General features: G+C 42.2%; 1 protein-coding gene across 1 annotated transcript; it reads left to right on the top strand.

The window, feature by feature from the left end:
• Positions 1–795: 795 nt before the first annotated feature.
• Positions 796–27,185, top strand: DDX21 (DExD-box helicase 21). The gene is made up of 15 exons (XM_080822371.1): positions 796–1,744; positions 5,072–5,521; positions 8,067–8,142; positions 9,466–9,644; positions 11,107–11,224; positions 12,461–12,646; positions 13,735–13,880; positions 15,229–15,378; positions 15,773–15,934; positions 17,091–17,210; positions 18,759–18,832; positions 21,674–21,833; positions 22,852–22,986; positions 25,729–25,773; positions 26,616–27,185. The coding sequence occupies exons 1-15, from the start codon at positions 1,667–1,669 to the stop codon at positions 26,910–26,912; spliced, it is 2,376 nt and encodes a 791-aa protein (XP_080678497.1). The 5' UTR covers positions 796–1,666; the 3' UTR covers positions 26,913–27,185.
• Positions 27,186–27,551: the final 366 nt, after the last annotated feature.

Here is a 27,551-nt window from a genome sequence, read left to right as displayed (position 1 = left end):
TTTTAGCAGTATCATGGCAGTATCACAGAGGTTCCTTGAGGCAGGGACTGGGCCTTCACTTAGGTACTCTGAATTCTGAAGTACAATGCTGAAGTCCCAAATGTTAAGCCTTTTTTTGTCAGTTGGTTGATTGCATTCATGCTTGCTCCCCCTTATCCCACACCTAATACCAGGATAATTGAATTGCTTTCCTGCCTGGACATATAGCTAAAATTCATCTCAAGGAGTTCCTTCCTCGCCCCTGCCCCCAACATTGCCATTTTAAAGGTGAATCAACATTTAGTGTCAATCTGTGTGCCTATGTACCAGGCACTGTTTGAAATCTTCAGGATACAAAGATGGATAAATCAAGGCTCCTAGCTTAAAGAAATCAGAGTATAAGTTAAAGCATTGCTGTAGTACATAATTTGTTTAAAAACTGAGACTGTGAAACATCAATAGTTTATGTGAAACGAAATTTTCCTTTAAACTGTCATTTAAAAATGTGCAGTAAAAACTAATAGTATGAAATACAGAAATAAAACTTAATAGCATTTTCCTTTGTCATAAAATGATTATATTTTAAGCTGTCTTTCTAAATACGTACAAGTTTTAATAGCTTTCATTTATCGTGCTTTATGTGTTAGGCACTACTAAACCCTCTTCATTCATTATCTCAATGTTCTCAGCCCATGAGGTAAGTTTGTTATCCCCATTTCATGCATAAGAAAATCCGATTCAGATTAAGTAATGTGTGCAAAATCATAGAACCAGCAGGTTTTTTTGAAAACTTGCAGGTTTTCAAAGCCAGGCACTATTTCAACTGATTTTCAAAAATGATTTTGTGTTGAAGTGGCTCCCAATTCTTTGGATCACTAGTTCTTCAGAGAAGTTTAGCGACTTTGTCACAGATCATTCAATGGACCACTTTCCCTCAACTCCTTGAATTAGTGTATTGTCCACAGATGCAAGATTTGGAGCCCTGTATTTTCTTCTAGAGGTCCGTGTGGTTTGGGGGCCCTTTCTACTGGTCCCAAAGCCGGTTCCGGTGCCTCCCTGTGTCTTCAGCTGATCTCCGTCCATCTCCCACCAGTCTATAAAGTTTCTTGATGACACCCTTTGTGTATTGTCCGTTACTGGGTCCTAGCCTTCTCACCTGACAATCACAGTGAATGCTCAGGGGATGTCTACGTGCACGAATAAAGGAATGACCAAAGCCCGACCGAATTCTAGTTCTTATCCAGGCTTGTGAGTCTGGGCGTCTCTTCTCGGTGTCATTTTCACAAGGTGATCAAGAATACACACTTGCCGCGTCTGCGCGTGAAAGATCTTGCAAACTGCAGCAATCTAATACAAAGCACTGAAGAACACCACGTAAAAGCAACAGGTCATTTAACAGGCCGGGGCTAGGGAGAATCAGCGGTTGCCAGCCTTCGTGGTTCCTCCCAGTCCGAGCTTTCAAGTCCCGGAGCGGTGAGCGGGGAATTCACCACCATCCCTCACCAGCCGGAGCAGCCGCTACTCTGCGGCGACCACGTGGGCTCCAGCCTCCCTGGGGCTTTCTGCTTCCGCAGGAACTGCTTTGCTACCGGAAGTGACGAAGGTGGGCGCTGCAAACGGGTGGTACTGTCTCTTCCTCTCCACGCGGTGGACCTGACCAGTCGGCCGCAATTGCTTGCGCTGAGCGATGCCGGGCAAACTCCTCAGTGACGCGGACTTGGACTCAGACACGGCCATGGAAAAAGTGGAGGTACCGCGAAAGCAGGTGAGAGGGTGCCACCGAGGGCCGCGGGACCCGGGACGCTGAGAGGAGCGGGGTACGGGAGCGGGGTGGGGTGCCGGGCTGGGAGCCCGTGGCGCGCACGCGGACCTGGCGCGTCCGGAGCCCAGCGTGGGGTCGACCGCAGGAGTGCCAGGGGGCCGTGCCCTCCGCGGGCGGGGGCCCAGCGAGCGGCCCGGGCGGTCTGGCGCTGCGCTGAGCGACGCTCGCACGTGGTCCGGGAGTCTGAGTGCCCCGCAGTCGGGGCGCAAGTTGCTGGCTCAGGCCCTGACCTGATTCCGGGCGTGAGCGTGTGCGGAGGGAATTGTCAAGGTAGGGACTGAAGCTTTGGACTAGACATAGCCGCACTTCAATTCCATCTGCACACGTGAGCGGCGTCTGCGGTGACACTTGAGTAGTAAGGGAAGTACAGTGTTTTCCGGCCAGCAGCCTTTAGAACATGAAGTGTTCGCCTTAATGTCTATGGACCAGGTTTTCCGTGGAAATACAAAGATGTATTGTGGTGCTGAGTGTACACCGTATTTTTGATAGAGGTCGGCAGTGTATAGTGGTCTTAAGTTACCTTGATTGCTGTCTGCATCTTTACTGTTACTTCCTTAGTGATTCAACTAGTGACCGATTCTCTGTTCTGAGATAAGGTCAGTCAGTGAGAACAAAGATTATTTCTGAATTCCGATGGTGCATGACTTAGAATTCCCTTTCCTTGGCTGTGCATGGGTCTTTTTGATGGAGAGCTTTTACAACAGCAATATTCTGGCGTTGTAGGAAGCGGGGGAGCACAGACTTGTCCCCACAGGTGGAGAGGTCCTGGTTTACCTGCTCTGCTTCAGTGAAGATAATTCAGTTGTGGAATGCTCAAGTGAAGAGACACCTAGCCAAACCCCATTACATTCCAGAAGAGACCCCTGGGTTAGGGTGAAAGAACTGAAGTCTTGTGGGGAGATCAGATTATTTTTCAAACGGTTGAAAGATGATCGTGTGGGAAAGAGTACCCTCATTTATGATTTGAGAGCAGAAGTGGGGCCTGAAATTTTAGGGGGCAGATTTTAGCTAAATGTAATAGTCATCATACTTCTGGGATTTGCCTTTCAGAGAGGTTTTTTTTTTTGTTTTTTTTTTTTAATTTTTAAGTTTTTTTTTTTTTTAAATTTTTTTATTTATTTGTCAGAGAGAGAGAGGAGCGAGAGTGAGCACAAGTAGACAGAGTGGCAGGCAGAGGCAGAGGGAGAAGCAGGCTCCCTGCCGAGCAAGCAGCCCGATGTGGGACTCGATCCCAGGACACTGGGATCATGACCTGAGCCGAAGGCAGCTGCTTAACCAACTGAGCCACCCAGGCGTCCCTCAGAGAGGTTTTAACAGAGGCTACAGCACCTGTCTACTTAGTTTCCGTAGTACTAAGTAATTAACTTTCAACAAGTTAATTATGTTAATTATGAAAAGTTGGAAAAAGTCAGACATTTCAGGTAGGAGCTATCGTCCTGGGTTTGGTTTAGTTTGGAGGTTTCACCCATTCCATTTCCTTGTAATGGTGCTTACCCTCCCCCTCCCCCCGCCTTTTTTTTGAAATTTTCTCCTTCTTTTATTTTTTTTATTTTTTTTCCTATTTCCCCCCTTTTTTTCCTTTTTTTTCCCTCTTTTTTTTTTCTCTCCTTTTTTTCCCTTTTTTTTCCCCCTCCTTCTTTTATTAGCATGTAATGTATCATTTGTTTCAGGGATACAAGCCTGTGGTTCATCAGTCTTACACAATCCACAGTGCTCACCATAGCACAAATCCTCCCCAGTGTCCAGCACCCAGCCACCCCTTCCCTCTCATCCCTCTCCCCTCCAGCAACCCTCAGTTTGTTTCCTGAGATTAAGAGTCTTTTATGGTTTGTCTCCCTCTCTGGTTTCGTCTTGGTTCATTTTTCCCTCCCTTCCCCTATAATTCTCTGTCTAGTTTCTCAAATTCCTCATATCAATGAGAGCATATGATAATTGCCTTTCTCTGATTTTGCTTAGCATAATAGCCTCTAGTTCCATCCACATCATTGCAAATGGCAAGATTTCATTTTTTGATGGCTGCATAGTATTCCATTGTGTGTGTGTGTGTGTGTGTGTGTGTGTGTGTGTGTGTGTATCTATCTCACATCTTCTTTATCCATTCGTCTGTTGATGGACATCTATGCTCTTTCCATAGTTTGGCTATTATGGACATTGCTGCTATAAACATTGCGGTGCATGTGCCCCTTCGGATCACTATGAAATTATGTCCTTTTTTATATATCTAAAAAAAGTTTTTCAGTGTTCCAAAATTCACTGTTATGCACCACACCCAGTGCTCCATGCAATATGTGCCCTCCATAATACCTATCACCAGGCTCACCCAACCCCCCCACTCTCCCCCACTCCAAAACCCTCAGTTTGTTTCTCAGTCCAGTCTCTCATGGTTTGTCTCCCCACTCTGATTTCCCCCAACTCACTTCTCTCCGTCTCCCAATGTCCTCCGTATTATTCCTTATGCTCCACAAGTAAGTGAAACCATATGATAATTGACTCTCTGTTTGACTCATTTCACTCATATAATCTTTTCCAGTTCCATCCATGTTGATGCAAAAGTTAGGTGTTAATCCTTTCTGATGGAGGCATAATACTCCATTGTATATATGGACCATATTTTCTTTATCCATTCGTCCATTAAAGGGCATCCTGGTTCTTTCCACAGTTTGGTGACTGGCCATTGCTGCAGTGAAGCCCGCCTCCCCTCACCCCCCGCTGCTTAAATTAGATACATCTCTTTTACACATGGGGTGATATATTGTGGGGTTTTATAGATTTTTGGATCGTAAAGTGTCTCTGTAAATTCATTTACACTTGTCAGATAACCAAGACAGGTATTAATGGATCCCTGTTTACCTGTACAGGAATTCTAACAGAGAAAGAAATGTGTTGTCCATCTGTGGATGTATATGGCCTTAATACTTTCTGTAGTCATAGGTATGTAGTTTAGAGCCTTGAGGATCCCATGAGCCACCCCAAATCCCCTATGAAAGCTTGACAACTTATTTAACCAACATAAATAGATAACAAGAGGCATTCTTTTCTAAGCTGATGAAATCATTGATATACACTGTACTTATTTCCAGATAGCTAAGAAATGGTACTAAAAAGCAGTGTTTTGACTTAATTACAAGGTGAAAGTACAGATGTTGAAAAATGCCCCCAAATTGTGTTCTTCATAATTATGTGATCTTGAAATAATCCAGAATTGATGTATCCTACAAATGTATACATGCTTTGCTCAGTAGTTTGTATTTTCTTTATTAATTTTTTTAGAAAGGTAGAAAAGAGAAGCCAAAATCTAATAAGACTGAAGAGGCAACAGAAGTAAAGGAAGAAATTATTTCCCCCAAAGCTAAAAAAGTTAAAAAGAAAGCCGAGTCTAATGAGGTTGACTTGAGTTCTCCTAAATCCAAAAAGGCAAAAAAGAAAGAGGAGCCATCTCAGGATAACATGATTTCTCCTAAAACCAAAAGTGTGAAAAAACCAAAGGAGTCCGTCGAAAAGAAAGTTGTTTCTCCTAAAATCAAAAAGGCAGTAAAAAGTGAAGAACCTTCTGAAGAAGAAATAGATGCTCCTAAGCCCAAGAAGATGAAGAAAGAAAAGGAAATGAATGGAGAAATTAGAGAGAAAAGCCCCAAACTGAAGAATGGATTCCCTCATTCTGGACCTGTCTCCAACTCCAGTGAAACCCCAGGGGAAGAAAGTAACAGTGAAGTAGAGCAGGTAGGTTGTATTTTAGTGTGTAGAATGTATCTTTCATTATTGTTTCAGATAAGTAAGTAGGTAATGCTACTGGTTTTATTTAAAAGTGGGAGTGGGAGGGGTTGCCTGGGTGGCTCAGTGGGTTAAAGCCTCTGCCTTCAGCTCAGTTCATGATCCCAGGGTCCTGGGATAGAGCCCCACATCAGGCTCTCTGCTCAGCGGGGAGAGTGCTTCCTCCTCTCTCTCTGCCTGCCTCTCTGCCTACTTGTGATTTCTCTCTTTCAAATAAAAAATAAAATCTTTTAAAAAAAAAAAAGTGGGAGAGGGGTGGGGCGCCTGGGTGGCTCAGTGGGTTAAAGCCTCTGCCTTCAGCTCAGGTCATGATCCCAGGGTCCTGAGATTGAGCCCTGCATCAGGCTCTCTGCTCAGCGGGGAGCCTGCTTCCCCTCTTTCTCTCTCTGCCTGCATCTCTGCCTACTTGTGATTTCTGTTTGTCAAATAAATAAAATCTTTAAAAAAAAAAACTGGGCGAGAGGTGCCTGGCTGGGTTAGTCAGTAGAGCATGAAACTCTTGATCTCTACTCTTTTTGTTTTTTGTTTTTTTTTTAAGATTTTACTTATTTTTATTTTAGAGGGAGAGAGAGCGAGTGTGTGCTAGTGGTGGGGAGGAGCAGAAGGAGAGTGAGAGAGAATCTCAACCACTTTACCCCACTTTTAAATATTAAATATTTTTATGCTTTCATAGTCCATCATATAAATGTTTAGAAATCACTTAATTCTGCTATTGGACATTTAGATTTTTTACTTTCAAATAATGCCACAGTGACCACTTTGTCATAAATGTTTGTTCCTTATTTTCCGTGGATGGATGTGAAAGATGTGGCTGTGGAAAAGGGTTAATGACCTGTGCAGCAGTACAGTAGTCCCCCCTGATCTGACGTCTTGCTTTCCTAGGTTTCAGTTTCTTTTCTTTTCTCTTCTTCCCTTTCCCTTTCCCTTTTTTTTTTTAGGGTTTTATTTATGTTAGAGATACAGAAAGAGCATGAGTGGGGTTGGGGGGGTTGCAGAGGGAGAGAGAGAATCTCAAGCCAACTCCGTGCTGAGCACAGAGCAGAGGCAGGGCTCCATCTCCCAACCCTGAGATCATGACCTGAGCTGAGATCAAGGTCGGATGCTCAACCGACTGAGCCACCCAGGCACCTGCTCTCCCGGGTTTCCATTACTTCTTGTCACCGTGTTCAGGAGCAGATGGTTCTCTTCCTGACACACTGTCAAAAAAGGTTAATAGTGCCTGCCGCGGCATCGCCATGCCTGTGTCATCCACCTCACTTCATCTCATCACTTAGGCATTTTATCAGCTCACATCATCCCAAGAAGGGTAAATGTTGCACAGGAAGATACTTTGAGAGAGAGACCACAGTCACATAATTTTTATTATGGTATATTGTTATAATTGTTCTATTACTATTGTTGCTAGTCTCTTACTGTGCCTAATTTATAAATTTATCATGGGTATGTATATGAGGGCATATGAAGAAGCATATGAGAATTTGTTGCCAGCTGTCTTTCTATTAAAGAATGGCCAAAGGAAAAGATGTCCCAATTCATCCTTCTTTGTTGCTTATATTTGCTGTCCTGTTAAAAACTAAGCCAATTTACCCTATTTTGAAAAAAACTCTGCCCCCAGTGTGGGGCTCAAACTCATGACCCTGAGATCAAAAGTCACATGCTCTATCCACTGACCCAGCCAGGAGCCCCTGACCAAGCTTAAAATAACTGAAATCAGTCTGTTCCTGAAAATAGTAATCAGACTGGAAATAATAGAAAAACAACAGGAATCTCTGAAACATTTGTAAAGCAAGCTATGTATTTGTAAATAATCTATAGGTCAAAAAGGATATCTCAAGGGAAGTGTAAAAATACAGAGATTTTATAAATATTTTTTAGTTATTTATTTGAGAGAGAGAGGGGAAGAGAGAGAGAGAGAGCCCGGGTAAGCACCAGCAGGTGAGCTGCTGAGGGAGAGGGAGAAAGGGAAAAACATGCTCCCGGCGGAGCAGGGAGCCCAACACAGGGCTCCACCCCAGGACCCCACATACATAATTGTTCTATTATTATTGTTGTTAGTCTCTTATTGTGCCTAATTTATACATTTATCATGGGTATGTATAGGAAAAAACATAGTATATATAAAGGTTCCATACTCCTCTGACGGTTTCAGGGGTCTTAGAACAAATCCCCTGTGGATAAGGGGTTGGGGGATACTCTATATTGTTGCTTTGGGTTGGCAACGGAATAGTTCTTGGTTGAGACTGAATCTGCCTTCACTAGCCACACATAGTATATGTACAGTATGTATTTGCTATAGATTTTTTTTCCTTAGGGTTTTACAGATTATATTTCCTTTTCGGATCTTGATTTACCTACCAGAGTTTCTGTGCCTTTTTGGTTGACTTACAGCAGATGTTTTAGAATTGGTTCTTTTGTTTCTTTCTCAGAAGGCTTCTCAATGATTACCTGTAGGTGTGAAGTTACTGATTTTTTTCTGTGGCCCTTTCCTTGATAGGAAGTACCTGTGGAACAAAAAGAAGGAGCTTTCTCTAATTTTCCCATATCTGAACAGACTATTAAACTTCTCAAAGGTAATATTTTTGGGAATATTGTATAATGTTAGAATATTTATTTGGAAGTACTCCACTGTTTTTGTTGAGATAAAGGACAATATATGCAACCATACAATGCAGTAGATCTGTATACACAGTGTAGGACTGTGCTAATGATGGCTTTGCTGCCCCCCCCTTTTTTTTTAAGATTTTATTTATTTGAGAGAGAGAAAGTGAGAGAGCACTAGTGGAGGGGGAGGGATAGAGGGAGAGGGAGAAACAGATTCCCCACTGAGCAGGGAACCGGATAATGTGGGGGCTCTGATGCAGACTCAATCTCAGGACTCTGGGATCATCACCTGAGCCAAAGACAGACGCTTAACCAACTAAGCCACCCAGGCGCCCCTCCTTACTGCCTCTTAAATAGGTGATTCAATTTTATTCAAACCAGTATGTGTATTCAGAGATGTGAGGACTGATTGTACTGGTGCAAGTAAATGGTTCCTGCCATGTTCATATTTTCTTTTTATCCTCTCCCGCTTGGTGAAACATCTCTTCATGATACCAGCCTTGCGCGGCACTCAGCCTGGCAGTGTGCCCGTGACTGAGCTAGTTAGTCACAGACGCTTGAGTAGGCGTTTCCTGAATCAGGTGTGGCATAGTCTGGACTGCAGAGCACCTGATCTGGGGGTTTCTCTTGACCTACGGATGAGATTTCCTGACAAGTGACTAAACTCTTAAAATAATATTAACTCTAATTTGGTGTTTTAAAGTTTGTTGATATTCTTTAGTCCAGCAGATTCTTCACTACCAGAATGCATTGGAACCTGACTTTGTAGATTTTTATTTTATTGATTTTTTTCTTTAAAGATTTATTTATTTATTTATTTGACAGAGAGAGAGAGAGAGAGAGAGAGATCACAAGCAGGCAGAGAGGCAGGCAGAGAGAGAGGAGGAAGCAGGCTCCCCACCGAGCAGAGAGCCCGATGCGGGGCTCGATCCCAGGACCCCAAGATCATGACCCGAGCCGAAGGCAGAGGCTTTAACCCAATGAGCCACCCAGGCGCCCCTAAAGATTTTATTTTTTTGACAGAGAAAGACACAGCGAGAGAGGGAGCACAAGCAGGGGGAGAGGGAGAGGCAGGCTTCCCGCTGAGCAGAGAGCCCAATGCGGGGCTCGATCCCGGGACCCTGGGACCATGACCCAGGCTGAAGGCAGACACTTCATGACTGAGCCACCGAGATGCCCCTGACTTTGTAGATATTGAGCAGAAGGTAGAATTCCTTAATTCTGCAGGACCAGAAGCATGGCCAGGATTTTAAGAACTGCAGTGTCAGATAACATGGTTAATTTGTTCACAGCCCGTGGGGTGACCTTCCTGTTTCCTATACAAGCAAAGACATTTCAGCACGTCTATAGTGGAAAAGACTTAATTGCACAGGCACGGACAGGAACTGGGAAGACATTCTCCTTTGCCATCCCTTTGGTTGAGAAGCTTCAGGGAGAACTGCAGGACCGGAAAAGAGGCCGTGCCCCTCAGGTAACTATCTTTAACATAGACCCCAGGCTCCATATCTGCACAGGAGAAAAACCTTTTAGGCATTGCTTACATCATATACTATAGTTTTTTTATTGAGTTCTCCTTAAAGTTTTCTTTTTTTTAATCTATTACAGATTTTTATTTGAAGTTAAAGCAAGATTGTTCTTTTAAGATTGTTGGCCACAAACCCTGTATATTTAAATACTATAATCTGCCCCATGGTTGTGATCACCTATATCATTAATGCTCATTGTGGTCCCTTTAAACTATTAGATGTCCCTGGGGCTTACAGGTTTGCTCAGGTGTCTTTGACCATTTTTACCTAGATGGTGAAAGCAGTTTTAGTAGAGAGGCATGAGTAGAAGGAGACGTACTCAAAGAGGTGAAGAGGCCAAGCTTCCTTGTCCAGATGGTACTTGTTGCGTTCATTTCTGGAGAACCTGGCATTTGGCAAACCTTAACCTCACTGAAATGCCTATGTGTTCCTCTTGGTTATGGGTTTGTGCACTTGACTTTCAGGCCCCGCCTCACTTGTTTACTGGCCTGCCACCCCTCATTCTTTCATTGCTCATTGCTCTAAACAAATGCAGCGTTGAACGAATTATTCCAGCACTGGGAATTATTCCAGCACTGGGAATTATTCCAGCTTGGCACATAGTAGGTATTCAGTAAGTAGCTGTTGGATGAATTATCTGATGAATCAGTGAATATTCTGAAATCATACTTGTTTCATGCTGTTACCATACTTAAGGATCTGTAGTAGTTTCATATTGTGTGTCCTCTTGGGTCAAACTCAGACTGCTCTGGGATTCAAAGCTCCTCATCATTTTGCTCCTGCCTTAACTTGTCTTTGTTCTACTTTCAGTTTACTATAGTGTAGAGGTTCAGGCTATTGGTTTTGGAGCCCAACTATCTGATTTTAAGTCTAGGCTTTACTTCTTAGCTTTTGGGTTCAAAATCTTTTGTGTGTTTATTGTAGGTACAGTTGTACAATACAATTGTAGGTGGGTAGGTAACTTGTGAGAATTAAGTGAGAATAATGCATAGTAAGCATTTAGTAGAGCCTGAGATGGTAAAAGCTCAAAGATTAGTTAAGCGTGTTATCAGCAGCGTTAACTCCTTGCTCAAGTTGTTGCTTTCCTGGAATGCTATTTAAGTAGTAGCAGCTCCAGAAAACTTCCCAGTTCCTTGGGCCTGTTCTGTGCAACGCTCCTGGAGCATGGCATGCTGGGGCCCTATGTTCCTTGGGGTTGGTAGGATCACAGACTTTTCTTCTGAGTCAGTTTTTCAGGGACTGTATTACATTTATGATCCTTCCCCACACAAAGTACGTTGCAAAGCATGTAATAGATTTTTTAAAATACTTGGTAAGATGAGTTGAGCCTTCTGGTGAATTCCAGATTTGTGAAGAAACAAACACTGCATAGTACTTTGAATTCAATAATTAGTTTTTCCTTTCCAGGTGTTGGTTCTTGCACCCACGAGGGAGTTGGCAAATCAAGTAAGCAGAGACTTCAGTGACATCACAAGAAAGCTGGCAGTGGCTTGTTTTTATGGTGGAACTCCCTATGGAGGTCAGAGTAAGTAAATCCAAAAGTGAGGGAAGGAAAAATGCCAACCATTGTTGGATGCCCTGGTTGGATTTCTCAGACCTCGACATCTGGCTTTCCCTGGTTTAGTCATTTTTCTTTGTCATTATTGTTTAAAGATGGTCCAGAACACGGTCATACACGATGATGTGTCAAATCCCGCATATAGATACTTGGATTTTTGTATTACTTACCTATGTTTATCTAAAGGCCATAAAGATCTGTTACTGAACCTAAGAGAATAGAGTCCATTTGGACCCTTGGCGCTAGAAAGTCACGATTCAGAGTTACTCTTTTTATCTGTCAAGGACGGTGAATCTGCCTCTTCTGGGGTCTTTGTTTCTTTCTTGCTGCAGGTGGGCCTTCTTTCTTCTGGGCCCAGGGGCTAAATGTTGCAGTGCAGGCTTCTATCATAGGACTCCATTACTTAACCAATTCAAGACCTTGAAACTTCATTATGTAGAGCAGATAAATAATTTCAGGAAAGGATTTAAGGCATTAAAAATGTGGCAGTTGGCACGTAAAGCTCATGATTATTTCTTCTCAGCTTTGGTTAAATGAACTGGGCTTTGGCATCAGAAAAGTCTATGTTTGAATCTAGACTCTGCTCACAGTGTAATTTTAAGTTCAAGGTGCTTGATTTTTCTGCACTTGCTCATGTGAAAAAACAAGGTTACTAAACTCATCCGGTAATGGTGTTGAGAGGTTGAATTGGCTAATGTATATAGAGTACCCAGTGTACCCCCTAGATTGTAAGGACAGTTCAACAAAAAGCGGCGTCATTATCCTCTCACCTCATTTTATTGGACTCCATTTTCCTGAACATCTCTAGAAAAACTTCTGGAAATACTTGCCCTTTTGCCTGTTCTCATTCTCTGCATACCTGCTTACCTTACATAAAGTTCTTTAAGATCCTCGTTCTCACTTTGTTTGTGAAACCTTGGCACTTTCCACCACCAAGGAAGTAATTTCTTTCCTGGTGCTTCCATCCTGCACCCCGTGTTTTTCTGTTATGTCACACAATTCACTGGACTGTCACTTCTTACCTGTTCCCCCTAGATTATCTTGAGTTTCCCCTTGAGTATCTTTATTTTTGATACTTATTAGCATATTACCTCGTATTTTTGGTTAATAAGTATTTTAGAATAAAAATGTATTTAACTGGTACCCCGGACTAATAAAAGGATTTAAAAACCCAGCATGTTTTATAATTGATGTTCTTTATAGTTGAACGCATGCGGAATGGGATTGATATCCTGGTTGGGACCCCAGGTCGTATCAAAGACCACCTGCAGAATGGCAAGCTGGATCTCACCAAACTTAAGCATGTTGTCCTGGATGAAGTTGACCAGATGCTGGATATGGGGTTTGCTGATCAAGTGGAAGAGATTTTAAGTGTGGCATACAAGAAAGGTAAGCTCCAAATTCAGGGAGCTGCTGGAAGGTCTTAGAGGAAGAACGGTGATTAAGTGGTCTTCTAAATGTTAAATGAAACCTTAAATTGGGGAGTGACTTATTTTATTTAGGAAAACTTAAAGTTTTTAAAAATCATGATTTATGACATATCTATAATGGGGAAAATTTGGGAAAGTAAGAGAAGAAAAATTTCATATCTGCCAGCTTGGTGTGCTTTGCTTTTGGTTTCTTTATTCCTGACTTTGTACTATCGTACATATGTGTGTATGTTAATTTTAATCTTACCGTGCATATAAAAATTTGGCATTAACACTCCCATGAAGAGGTTGTGCTATGATTTAACTCCATGTATATATTTTAATTTTGAGATGATACAAGTAATTCTGCTTAAAGATGTTTTTATGCATATAGCATCCTTCACATCTCAGTATTTGGAATTTGTTCTTTAGGATGGGTGTCCAGTAATGGAATTACTGAGTTTAAAGGTATAAATAGTTCGTGCTTCTCAATGTACGTGCTTAATTTGCTCTCCAAAGGATTCTATCTACTTAAACCACCATTTGAAATATATGAAAATGCAGTATCATTCAAAGAGCAAACTTAAAAAAAAAGGGGGGGGGTGTAGAGGAGCTTTTTAGTACCTGACCTTAAAGAATGAATAGGCTGAAACTCTAAAGACTGAGGAGATGCTAGAGAGTATAGATGAGTATAGAATCTATTCTGGTGTTTATTGTAGGTTGTTTGCTTAGTGATCTAAACTGGTTGGTTACTGGGCTTGATGAACAGATGTTTTCTAGTTATATCTCATAATAGACAGATTTCCCTCATGGTTCATGAAGGCCAATGGTCAGGAAGCAAAATTACTTTAAAGTACCTTTGGTGTTTCAAGTCTCCTTCACATCAATGACTTAGGCAGTATTTCTTTGCCCATTAGGACTCTCTGTGTCTTTCATTTTTATGTCCTCAATGCTTGGTGTGGCCTCCCATGGTCGCTATAGCATGTTGATGGATTCTGGAAGAACTGGGTGAGGTGGAATATGGGTAGGCTGATTTGGGTTATTCATACTGACTTTTTCCCCCCAAAGATTCAGAAGACAATCCCCAAACATTGCTTTTTTCTGCCACTTGCCCTCATTGGGTGTATAATGTTGCTAAGAAATACATGAAATCTACATATGAACAGGTGGACCTGATTGGTAAAAAGACCCAGAAAACGGCAATAACTGTAGAGGTGAGTGATTTATTCAGCTGCTAGAGTTAGTAATAAACTCTATGTCGTGTTTTCCCTGTGTGATGGTATTAGGACTGGCAAATATACACTGGTTTCCAGATAAATACTAAATCCACGTGAAAAGCCAAGTAAAGATCTGTTTCTGTTTGAGTTGTATGTGGTATGTGTGTTTTCTAAATTTCATAATCTGATAGTCCGCCTTCGGAACCTTTTGGAATCTGTATCTGTCTGAATTATGTAAGTAAAAAGAAATTATACCTAGAACTTAAACACTCTGAGGGCAGCAGAGAAATCTAATACTTTGTGTTAAAGCTGTTTTCATTTTAGGATCCATAGCATAGAATTACTTTCATCCAAGTAATAGACAGACCTACAGGCTAACAGACTAATCACATTTTTAAGTGGAGAAAAGGACAAAACATTCAGAAATTTTTCTCTTGCCAGTTACTTGGTTTCCTGTAGGAATCAAGGGAATGATGTTTCTTTTTCTTCATTTTCCTAGTTAGTTCAGAAAATGGAGGTGTCTCTGGGTGTCTCTGTCTGGGTGTCTCTGTCTGGGTGTCTCTGTCTGTTGAGCACCCAACTCTTTTTTTTTTTTTTTTTTTTCAGATTTTATTTGTTTATTTCACAGACAGAGATCACGAGTAGGCAGAGAGGCAGGCAGAGAGAGAGGGAGAAGCAGGCTCCCTGCCGAGCAGAGAGCCCGATGCGGGGCTCGGTCCCAGGACCCTGGGATCATGACCTGAGCCGAAGGCAGAGGCTTTAACCCACTGAGCCACCCAGGCACCCCTGAGCACCCAACTCTTGATCTCAGGGTCGTGGGTTCAGGCCCTGTGTTGGGCTCTGTGTTAGGAAGCCTACTTGAAAAGAGAAAGAGAAACGAAGGAAGGAAGGGAAGGAGGGAGGAAAAAGAAAGGAAATAGAGAAACCAGAGAAAGGGGAAAAAAACTCTCTGCTTTTTCTTTTCTTTAAGATTTATTTGTTAGAGTGAGTGAGTTTGGGGGCAGGGTGGGGGAAAGAGAAGGAGAGAGACTTCATGCTGAGGGCTGAGTGTGGAGCTCGATCTCACAACCCTGAGATCATGAACTGAGCCAAAACCAAGAGAAAGACTCTTAAAGGAGCCCCACCCCCCCTTTTAAAAAGACTGACTTGAGAGAGAGAGAGAGAGAGATGGCTCTCTGCTTCAGTGGTTTGTGTGTGCTTGTGTGTGTTGTCCCTGCATGGTGGTGGCAGTGGTCTGCTCTAGTTAGGCTTAAACAATTGCTTCTAGCCCCACTAGCATTGAGCGGGTGATTTCAGGGTCCGGGTAGGCGTCACTAAATACATCTTTTTTTCCCTCTCTCATAAGCATCTGGCTATTAAGTGCCACTGGACTCAAAGGGCAGCAGTTATTGGGGACGTGATCCGAGTATATAGTGGTTTTCAGGGGCGCACTATCATCTTCTGCGAAACCAAGAAAGAAGCCCAGGAGTTGTCGCAGAATGTGGCCATAAAGCAGGTTGGTTCTTCCCCTCCCTTTCCTTTAGGGAGAAAGCCTCTTTCAACTGATAGGCCCTGTTTACATGTTAGAGCTCACCTGATCGGTCGGTTTCCTCTCACAGGTGAGGAAAGGGTGGCTCACACCCAAGGCTACATGGGCAAAGTAGATTTGATCACTCTTGTCTGGGGTCCTTCATCTAGTGAGTATAGCTGGACATTGATTTAATGACCACGGAGTGGGAAAAATTTTGAGGTTTGTCCATGTCAGGCACATGTTTTTCCTTTTGCTGTATTTTCAGTGGAAGTATCACCAAAATACAAATATCAAATATCTTTAGAGGCCTAATGTGTGAGGCTAATAGGTCCTGTATTGTTGCATCTGGTGTTCTTAGGCCAGTTTCTTTCTTTGGCAGGATGCCCAGTCATTACATGGAGATATTCCTCAGAAGCAGAGAGAAATCACTTTGAAAGGCTTTAGAAATGGTGATTTTGGAGTTCTGGTTGCAACCAATGTTGCCGCTCGCGGGTTAGACATCCCTGAGGTTGATCTGGTTGTACAGAGTTCTCCACCAAAGGTAAGTGTTCTGTACTACGATTTTACTGTGTTTTGGGGTACTAAAACAAACAGGAGGCTGTATCACTTACTTTCACGTGGTGAGTGATAGCTGTCTCTTGGGTGCTGGGATGCTACAGTGATTTTCAGAACAAATCTCTTCTGAGGTCCTTCCCTCAGAACTGACTGTTGAGTGGAAGCATGGCCAGTGGCCACAGGTTGGAAAGATGGTTGCTGGTTGGAGAGAGTTTTGGAAGGCTCACGCAGGGGGTGTTTGAGTAGACTTTGAAGATAGGTTGGACTTAGGCAGGGTGGGGATAGGATAAACTCATGAGCTAGAGGATAGCGAAAGGAAAAAAAGGCCTGTAGTTAATAGTCTCCGTGGTTAGAACTGCTTGGCTTTCTGGGTGATGGGAACTCTGAGGGAGGGCCCTGAAGCATGAGTGTGGACGGTGCTTCGTGTTGATAAATGTTGGTCTGAAGGAGCCTGTTCTGTTCCTGTCACTTCCAACATGAGGATCCCCACAAATTGGCAGATCCCTCAAGATTAAAAGGTTGTTTACAATGATAGAGAAAAGTAACCTGATTACTCTGGAGGCTCCAATTCTTACAAAGGCAGTCCGATGGGTTTGTGACACAGATGCTGTTTAAAGGAGCCTCTCGAGCTGTGCTGTCCGGTACGATGGCCACAGCCACGTGTAGTGGTCAGGCTCTGGGAATTGTCGGAATTGACATGTGCTTGAGGTAGAAAGTACACGTTGGGCATTTTTTATGTTTTAAACTTTCTATTATGTACACTGGATTTTGAAGACTTAAAAAAAATGTAAAATATCTCAGTGATAAGCTGTTTCCTGTAGATAGCATGTTGAGGTGATACAACTTTGAGATATATTAAGTTATCGATTGAAACTTCTAGTGGATTACTAGAAAATTGAAGGTTAAAATTACATGTGTGGTTCTGTAGCATAGCACTATGTAGATGCCTTTTGCAGATTTGCCCATAGGTTAGGGACCACTGCTACAGAGATTTTAAAAATTGTGACAATTTTTTACTTTAGCAATGCTGGGGAACCTCACATTCTGCGTGCATAATAAAACCACCATACTTGCCTCTGCGTAGACCACTCAGGTCTTTGTCTTTTTTTGTTCAGTGTCACTCATGTATTTTACTTCAACAGGACGTGGAGTCCTACATTCATCGTTCTGGGAGGACAGGTAGAGCTGGAAGGACGGGGATTTGCATCTGCTTTTATCAGCACAAGGAAGAATATCAGTTAGCACAAGTGGAGCAAAAAGCGGTAAAACTATTTTCTTAGCCTTCTTTCAGCAAATGTCGAATTGAATTCTAAAGGCAATCTTTGTTTTTTTAATTCAGTTTACATTAACTTTAAATTGTATGTATTTCTAGCATGTGGCCATAAATGAAAACTTGTAGGTGCAATTGTTGTTGTTGTTTTTCTTTTTAAAGATTTTATTTATTTGAGAGAGAGAAAGCGCAGGAGGGCGGGAGGGGCAGGCAGAGGGAGAAGCAGACTCCCTGCTGAGCAGGGAGCCTTATACGGGACACGATCCCAGGACTCCAGGATCATAACCTGAGCTGAAGGCAGTCGCTTAACCAGCTGACCCACCCAGGTGCCTGCATGTTGTTTTTTATACACAGTCCTACAATATAAACCCCATTTTGAAACATGTTTGCATTTGAAAGCAGTGGTTTTATTTTCTCATATTTACAATTACATGGGCTATTTTTATGTTTGAAGGCAGTTTTCAGACAATGATAACATGAACACACCCCAGATAGTTTAAATCCAGATTAAGGGGTTATAGGAATTACTTAAAAGCCAAAAGGATACCGGCACTTGGGTGGCTCATTCCATTAAGCACCGGACTTGGGATTTCGGTTCAGGTCATGATCTCTGGGTCCTGGGATTAAGTCTGGTGTTGGGCTCAGTGGGGAGTCTGCTTCAGGATTCTCCCTCCCTCTCCCTTTTCCCCTTTGCCCCCCTGTCAAATAAGTAAATACATCTTTCAAAAAAAAACCCCAAAAGGATAAATTTAAAATGGGGCAGAGGAGACTGATTTTTCCGACAGATTAATCTCTTCTCTTCCCCTTGAGCTGACTGTACTTGGTGACTTACTAAAGGAGTAGGAGGCGGGCACTTTACTGTGCAGAAGGCAGGCAAGCACTCCCCGGCCTGGGTGATTGTGGTTAACATCAGGGATAAGCATATGCCTTGAGAATGACCTGATGAGACAGATTGGAGACAGATTTGCCTCTGGTTTTCTTCCCCCAAACCCATAATCTCAGTCTAAGCATGCAAAAAACCAGAGACAGCCTCACAGTGAGGGACAGCATTTTTCAAAATACTGACCAGCAGTCCTTAAGACCAGCACTCCTTAAAACTGTCACGGGGCATGAAAAATAAGAAAAGGCAGAAACTGCCACAGATCCGTGGAGACTGAGCACACATGACAACTGATGTTGTGGTGTCAGTGGAACAGAAAAAGGACATTAATAGAAAAGCTAGTGACATATGAATGAATTTTGGAATTCAGTTAATAGTGATGTGGCCCTATTGGTTTCTTAGCTATGACAAATGTACTGTAGCAGTAATAATAGGGAGACTCTGTGCGTAGTGTACAGGAACTCAGTGGAGTAGTACCTTTGCAACTCTTCTATAAACCTAAAACCGTTCTAAGATAAAAAAGTTTTTTTTTTTTTTAAGTTTGTCTTTTAAATGTGTAATAAGTATGTTTGGTAATATAAAAAAATTGGGGGATTTAATCTCAGTGGAAACAGTTGATGGCCAGATGGTACATTAAAACTATGGCTCATTTTCTTGTAGGGAATTAAATTTAAGCGAATAGGGGTTCCTTCTGCAACAGAGATAATAAAAGCTTCCAGCAAAGATGCCATCAGGTACGTTTCCCACCACTGCTGTGGTCTGTGTTAGTGCTTACTCCATTTATTGCCTGACTGTGCAGTAATGAGATTCAGTCTTTCGGATTTTATTTTATTTATTTCTCAAAATTATTTACAACCTACTTGTTATACAGATACTCACATTGTGCTGAAGTAAAATTCTACAAAATAAAAATCCTAACTTGTACTCATCCCTACCCAATCCTGTTCACTAAAGGAAACCACTAGTCATAGTTTGGTTTGTCTGGGCATTTTAAGGAAGCGTACCTTAGATATGGCGTGGGTGCTTCCCATGTGGAGGTAGAGTTTAGGGCCAGAGATTATATTCCACGTCGTCATCATTCTAGTCCCCCAACTGGTAGGAACGAGTTAATTATTTTTTTAAGGTACCTCTGGTTGGTGAAGATTAGATTAACTAACAGTGTTTGTCACTGGCATTGGGGGCAAGAGAACTATTTGGTGGGATTGTGCTATAAGTTGAAGGATAGTTAGTTTAGCATCTCTGGCTGTGTGGTGTATTCTGGAGGGGGTGTGTGGGCTTGGTATTATGAAAACCAGAAGGTGCTGACTATATTCCAGTGTTTCCAACTGGTGACCTACATTCCCTGCTTAGGAACCACTGAGTCTGAGCATCACTTTTCGACTTTTTTCCATAACTATTATAAATATGTGTAATGCTTACCTTAAAAAATAGGGGGAGGGGCGCCTGGGTGGCTCAGTCCATTAAGCAGCCCACTCTTCTTTTTTTTTTTTTTTTTTAATTTTTATTTTATTTTTTCAGTTTTCCACGATTCATTGTTTATGCACCACACCCAGTACTCCATGCAATTCATGCCCTCCTTAATACCCACCACCAGGCTCACCCATTCCCCACCTCCCTTCCAAAACCCTCAGTTTGTTTCTCAGAGTCCGCAGTCTCTCATGGTTCATCTCCCCCTTTGGTTCCCCCACCTTCACTTTTCCTTTCCTTCTCCTAATGTCCTCCGTGTTATTCCTTATGCTCCACAAGTAAGTGAAACCATATGATAATTGACTATCTATCTCTGCTTGACTTACTTCACTCAGCATAATTTCCTCTAGTCCTGTCCATGTTGATGCAAAAGATGGGTGTTCATCCTTTCTGATGGAGGTGTACTATTCCATTGTATATACAGACCATATCTTCTTTATCCATTTGTCTGTTGAAGGGCATCTTGGCTCTTTCCACAGTTTGGTGACTGTGGCCATTGCTGCTATGAACATTGGGTTCAGATGGCCCTTCTTTTCACTACATCTGTATCTTTGAGGTAAATACCCAGTAGTGCAATTGCAGGGTCATTGGGTAGCTCTATTTTTAATTTCTTAAGGAATCTCCAAACTGTTTTCCAAAGTGGCTGCACCAACTTGGATTCCCACCAACAGTGTAAGAGGGTTCCCCTTTCTCCACATCCTCTCTTCATCTCTGCTTGGGTCTTGATCTCGGGGTCATGAGTTCAAAGCCCTGCATTGGGCTCTGCACTGGGCATAGAAATGGGGGAGTTTATGATTAGAGGAAATGCTAGACATTGGCATATTAATTAATAGCTCAGGAAAGGTCTCCAAAGGAGAATAATATAACTCAGTAATTTTCAAGTTTATTTTCACATGGCCTATTTATTTATTTATTTTAAAAGATTTTATTTATTTATTTTGACAGAGAGAGGAGACACAGCCAGAAAGGGAACACAAGCATGGGGAGTGGGAGAGGTAGAAGCAGACTCCCCACTGAGCAGGGAGCCCGATTTGGGACTTTATCCCAGGACTCTGGGATCTTGACCCAAGCCGAAGGCAGATGCTTAACAACTGAGCCACCTGGGCATCCCTCACATGGCCTATTTAAATAATTCTGTAGGGTGCCTGGGTGGCTCAGTGGGTTGAAGCCTCTGTCTTCGGCTCAGGTCGTGGTCCCGGGGTCCTGGGATCGAGTCCCGCATTGGGCTCTCTGCTCAGCAGGGAGCCTGCTTCCCTTCCTCTCTCTCTGCCTGCCTCTCTGCCTACTTGTGATCTCTGTCTGTCAAATAAATAAATAAAATCTTAAAAATAAATAAATAAATAATTCTGTAGACAGGGTTCCTTGTGACACTAGATAAGGAAATTTGGGGTTAGGTGGCCAGGAAGGAGAAAAGAGACAAAATGCCTGGAGATGTCTTATAGAGGGGCAGCCCTTCCAAAAGAGGCTGCCTCATGTGGCCTTGTGCATCCTTGTCCTGGATGACCTCCTTTGAAGATGTGACATTTATTATCACCAAGATAATAGTGACTATCTAACAAATGTGTATTCTCATAAAAAGTTCCTATCATTTTTAACGTGATTTGGAAGTCTTTTTTCCTTTTATTTCAGAATGGAAATAGCTGTAGTGTTTTCTGATTCTAAAAGGAATACATGCTTATTGTAAGAAATGTTCAACGTTTATTAACAACACATTCAGTGGCAGCGTGGACTTCTGTTGTATCTGTTCCATGGTTTATTTAATCAGTCCGATGGTTTATTTATCAGTCCATGGTTTATTTAATCAGTATCGATGCACATTTTTTGCTTTGTATTATGATTAACACTGGTGAACATCCTGATATTTGTTCTGTTATTTTCTTGGGATGAAACTTTTTTTTATTTGATAGTAAAGTCAGATTAGACATAATCAAAGGAGTGGATTTATTTGTACAGAAATGTGATGATTCTGTCTGTACCTCACATCAAAATGTGTTAGAGATCTGAAAGATTTGAAAGTTACTGGTTTATCTTGAGATGCTGTTGCCTTGAAAATGCAATCTGTCCACTTCTGTCCTTTCTCTTAACAAATACACTCAATCACACCATAGGCTTTTGGATTCTGTGCCTCCCACTGCCATCAGTCACTTTAAGCAATCAGCAGAGAAACTGATAGAGGAGAAGGGAGCCGTGGAAGCCTTGGCAGCAGCTCTGGCCCATATTTCAGGAGCCACATCGGTAGACCAGCGCTCTCTGATCAACTCAGACGCAGTAAGACTTCTGTCAAACTCTGACCCTTGGTATTTTGAGTGTGAGCAGGGTTTGAATGGGTTCACTTAGACGTCTCAATTGTTTTAGCTTTTGTATGAAGATAGATGTATATAAATAAATCCTGTAAGGATAGAAAGTAGATTCGTAGTTTTCAGTGTCTCAGTTAAGGGGGAATGACATTGAGTGTGGATGGGTATGTGGTTTCTTTTTGGGGTAATGAAATATTTTGGAATTCTAGATAGTGGTGATGGTTGAAACCTTGTGAATATACTAAAAATCCCTGAACTGTATACTTCAAAATGATGAATGTTATGGTATGTGGATTACATGTCAATATTTTAATCCTGAAAGAAAAACCCCAACCATATAAACACATAAATGCATATGATACATTTATCCAATCTCCCTAGAAACTTAGAAAGATAAATGATTTTTCCTTAAATGAAATTTTTTTTTTTAAATTTTTTTTTTTTTTTTAAAGATTTTATTTATTTATTTGTCAGAGAGAGAGTACACACAAGCAGGCAGAGAGGCAGGCAGAGGCAGTGAGAGAAGCAGGCTCCCTGCTGAGCAAGGAGCCAGATGTGGGACTCGATCCCAGGACGCTGGGATCATGACCTGAGCCGAAGGCAGCGGCCTAACCAACTGAGCCACCCAGGCGTCCCTTAAATGAAATTTTTTTAATGAAATTTTTGAGATAATTTTAGGTTTACACGTAGTTTTAAGAGATAACAGAGCGAGGAGATCCCTTTTACACTTTGCCTAGTTTCCCCCTCACAGTAACATCTCGCAAAGCTGTAATATCACAGCTGGGTTGGTACTAACACTGACACAATGCATCCATTTTATTCTGAGTTCCCCAGTTTTACTGGTACTAATTTGTGTGTATGTGTCGGTGGAGGGGTATAGGCTTTTAGGAAGAACTTTTCTGGAAATATTTTAGAAACATGAGGGTAATTTTTTTTTATCAGTTAGGTTTGTTTTTGAGACTGATTTTTGTTCCCCTTTCTTCTGTAAGGGCTTTGTGACCATGATCTTACGATGCTCAATTGAAATGCCAAACATTAGTTATGCTTGGAAAGAGCTTAAAGAGCAGCTGAGTGAGGATATTGATTCCAAAGTGAAAGGAATGGTTTTTCTCAAAGGAAAGCAGGTAAGGAACGTTGGGGCCTCTGTTGTGACCTTGCTTTGGTTCAGTAGCTTACTGTGGCTGATAAAGCACCAAATGGAGGCTTCTCCCTGTTCTGTGGGGGTGCTGCATCTTTCTGCTGTCTAGATAGTCTTCTCTGGGCATGTCATCCATGACCTTCAGTTGCCACTAAGTCACTGACAGCTACCCCATCTGTATTTCTACCCTGACCTATGCACGACGTGCCAGACATGAATATCCAGCCGATTCCGTGACGATTTCTATCCAGCTGGGGTTATTAGGCAATTGAAAGTTATTCAAAATTGAATGCAAAATCTTTAATTCAAAGCTGAAATTTAAAATCTTGCCTTCTGAACCTGATGTTCTTTCTTTCGAGTCCTGCTCTCAGTTAGTGGTATGCATAAGCACAGCAGTTCCCAAACATTTTGGTATCCTGACCCCTTTATGTGCTTAATAAATGTTGGGGATCCCAAAAAGCTTTTGTTTTTGTGGGTTATATCTGTTAATGTTTACAGTATCAGAAATTAAAACTGGAGCTCTAAAACCTAAGCCTTTCGTTCCATTAGCCATCAGAGCAGTGACACCATCACATGTAATACAGTGTCTGGGAAACTCCACTGGGTGCTTGTGAGAGAAGGCAAGTGGAGAGGACACCTAACATTTTCGTATTGTTATGAAAATAGTTTTGACTTTGTGGAACCTCCCCGAAAGATCTCAGGTTTCCAGGACTTCGTGGACTATATTTTGTGAGCCACTGGCCTAGTGAACCAGATCAGGTGTATCGTCAGCTGGCTGCATGTCTGTGTTCATCTCCTTAAGCCACTCCATATACTGTATGAGTTAGTCTCAGCTTTCACATGGAGGATAGGAGTCTCCACGAGCTGGCTTCTGCTCCCCTGACCAGCTTCCTCTCTGTGTCCTCACTGCCAGTACCCTCTACTCCAGCTGTGCCAAGCACACCTTGCTTTCCGTCATCCTAAGTGTAGGCTCAACCCAGTGTTTACGGTCTCTCTTTCCTCCACGTTATCCTTTTCGACGTGGCTTGGCCCTAAGTCTCCCTGTGAAGCTTCCCTGGCCACACAGTGGAGTTGGGCCATCTTTATCTGGACTTCAGCGTCTGTAGGGCATGCCTTTATTGAGCTAAATCTTACCTTGCTGAGCTTGCTTTCTGACTGAGAGCCTCAAGAACACTCTGATGTACTCATGGGCAAAAACAATTTTCTAGTTATCGTTGTACTCCACTGAGTGCCTGGTGTTAAATACTTAGTAAATATGTGAAGGGGCGCCTGGCTGGCTCAGTTGGTAGAGCACGCGACTCTTGATCTTAGGGTCGTTAGTTCAAGCCCCACATTGGGTGTAGATGTAATAAATAAATAAACTTAAAAAAAAATAGGTGAATGAAGAATCCCACTAATTGCACAGTCCATCAGTATCTCATGTTACCTGGGGTTATAATTGGATAGAAATGAGGTGTTCCTCACAAAATATTTTAACTAAAGGCAGCCAGGGGGGAGGAGTGCCTGTGACATGCAGGGTAGTTCAGTTACATTTGTGAAGACCAAGAAATAGGATCTCCTTAATTGGAGGTGATGGCACAGCTACTGTCCTATAAAGTGTTTTAACTTTTTTTTTTTTTTTAAGTTTTTTTTGGCGGGGGAGGGAGTGGCACCTGGGTGGCAGAAGTCAATTAAGAGTCTGCATTTGGCACAGGTCATGATCCTGGAGTCCCAGGATCGAGTCCCATGTCAGGCTCTCTGCTCAGTAGGGGGTCACTTCTCCCTCTGCCCTTCACCCTGCTCATGCTCTCTCTATCTCAAATAAAATTTTTTTTTTTTTTTTTTGGGAGAGAGCATGAGTTGGGGGAGAGGAAGAGGGAGAAGGAGACTCCCCACTGAGCAGGGAGCCAGATGTGGGACTTGATCTCGGGACCGCAGGATCATGGTCTGAGCCGAAGGCAGACACCTGACTGACTGAGCCACCCAGATGCCCCTAATTTTTTTAAGAAACTTTTTTATAGCAGGATGAATTGTGAAAAACTAGAAAAGTAACAATAGAAGATAATTATTTGGGAGCTCCTGGGTAGCTCAGTTGGTTAAGTGTCCAGCTCTTGGTTTCAACTCTGATCGTGATCTCAGGGTCATGAGATCAAGCCCCGCATTGGGCTCCCTGCTGGGTGTGGAGCCTGCTTAAGATTCTCTCTCTCTCTCCTTCACCCATTCCCCCCTCCCTCCCTTTCTCTTGAAAAAAAAAAAAAAAATCATTTATTTTTCTACTTTTAGTAGGTCATCCTAAAGATACTTTCTTATGGAAGGCAGCGTATTTTAACGTATACCATTGGTTTTGGAGCCATACTGACCAGATTTTTAAAACCTGCTCTGCTTATGAGCTGGGGACCTTTGATAAGTCAGCTTCTCCAAACCTCTGTTTCCTCAGCTCTAAAACGTAGCTTATAGCTGCTTGAGGAATTATCAAAGTGTGATAGCCAAGAATGATCTCTGGTCAGTTGTGAGTCATTTTGAGTCCTTTTTTGAGGATATTTGAGTCCCAGATATCCTTGAGTTTTTGCTGTTGTGCCTTTGGGAGGTATAATTTATTGGTCTTATTCTAAAGTTTATCAAAAATTAATACTGGAAGTCTTTGTTTCTGATTTTTCATGTTAATACCTGGTCTTTTGGAATATCACTTAATGTACATATACAGTTCTGCTGAAAGACTGGATTAACTTGCATTTGTTTTGATTTTTAGGGTGTTTGCTTTGATGTCCCTACTGCAGCAGTAACAGAAATACAGGTATTCCTATCTCTTGGGTTTTGAATATTTAAATTATGAAATGTTCATTACTGGGGCGCCTGGGTGGTTCAGTTGGTTGAGCATCTGACTCTTGACTTGGGCTTGGGTCATGATCTTGGGGTCATGGGCTTGAGCCCCGTGTAAGGCTCTCAGCTCAGAGTCTGCTTGGGATTCTTTCCCTTCCTCCCTCCCCTTGCTCATGTTCTTTCTCAGAAGAAAAAGAGGGAGGGAGGGAGGGAAGGAAAATCCTTTTTAGAAAATGTGTTCATTGCTGAAAATACAGAATAATGGAAAGAGAAACAATAGCTCTAGCCCCTTTTCTAAAAGACAATTAGAATTAATGAATTTTAGTGTTTTTTCTCCTAGCCTTTTTACTCTGATAGTTTTCTTACTCAGCCTGCCTATTTTCCTTCTTTCCTTTCTGGTGCACAACATCTAGCTTTTATTCCCTGTGTATGTTGTATGGGGCTTACATAGACATTTTTAAAATTTCTAGATCTTCATTCAGTACTGCTGTGAGAAATGGGTTTATATGTGGTTTATTTGCATGTTTTACTCTCTGATTGATAGCTGTGGATACCCGGGAGTAATTGAATTGAATAAATGATACAGTGATGAAGGTACCTCTCATAGTGAAACTCTCTTACACTGCCAGGACTGGCTTTCGGGCCATGAAGGTGGTATTTTTTCTAACCAGTGACCTTTTAAATACTTAGGTTATCAGTCAGGTTTTTCTTTAGAGAAAAAGCCAAAAAAAAAAAAAAAAAGGTTTTTCTGTTTTTTTTTGATAACCGAATCCAGTAAAAATCAGAGCAGGTAAAAAGACGACCGTCTCTCTACAGGAAAAATGGCATGATTCACGGCGCTGGCAGCTCTCGGTGGCCACAGAGCAGCCAGAGCTGGAAGGACCACGGGAAGGATATCGAGGCTTCCGAGGGCAGCGAGAAGGCAGTCGAGGGTTCCGGGGACAGCGGGAAGGCAGTCGCTTTAGAGGACAGCGGGAAGGAAACAGAAACTTCAGGGGACAGCGGGAAGGAAATCGAGGCTTCAGAGGACAGCGATCAGGAGGTGGCAACAAAAGTAACAGATCCCAAAACAAAGGCCAGAAGCGGAGTTTCAGTAAAGCATTCGGACAGTAATTTGAAGTAGAGGATTTATGCAGCAACGTGGAACACTCATTTTCCTACACGGTGAAAAACACATGGGTTTCCTTCCTGACCACTTGCCTTGTCCCCATCTCTCCCAGAGAGACAAGCTTTGTGGAAATTATTTCATCTGATGATAATCAGTTGTAATGATTGCAGCTTCTGTATCAGGTTTCTTTTTTGAAAAGGTGTATGAATTCATTACATTTTTATTCTGATACATTGTCTCTAGATTATAAGATAAAAATCAAGCATGTGTTTGCCCATATTTTTAAGTTGACCGTCTCTATACTTAAATGATGTCCTTCTCTGGATACCTGTGGGGAAGGCTGTGGTCTCTGGAGAGGCGCTGTGCGCAGTCCAGCCTCGGCTCTGTAATTGGCATTCCTCAGCCCCCTGCCTGCCAGTGACTCAGTGTTCCTATAGCCTGTCTTCGGAGAATTAGTCCTGAGCCATGTTTGGAGGCAAGGTTTCAAACTTAGCTGGTAAGTAATGCATTTTATGGCAGCATATGCTCTAAGTTTGGAGGATGGTGATACATTTGATGGGAGACATATAGGTTAGCCATCCTTATATATGTTTTGATACATTTTTAACTTCTTAATGTAAGGTGTGATTCATGCTTTGGTGAAT

The sequence above is a fragment of the Martes martes genome, assembly GCF_963455335.1.
Source record: "Martes martes genome assembly, chromosome: 14".
NCBI lineage: Eukaryota > Metazoa > Chordata > Mammalia > Carnivora > Mustelidae > Martes > Martes martes.
Note: the sequence above shows the minus strand (reverse complement) of the source record. Positions and strands in the feature narration are given on the sequence as shown.

Coding starts and splice junctions, on each gene's coding strand:
- DDX21 (XM_080822371.1), top strand. CDS start 1,667: ATGCCGGGCAAACTCCTCAGTGACGCGGACTTGGACTCAGACACGGCC. Junction 5,522..8,066: donor GTAACAGTGAAGTAGAGCAG/GTAGGTTGTATT, acceptor TTTCCTTGATAG/GAAGTACCTGTGGAACAAAA. Junction 15,935..17,090: donor TACAGAGTTCTCCACCAAAG/GTAAGTGTTCTG, acceptor TTACTTCAACAG/GACGTGGAGTCCTACATTCA.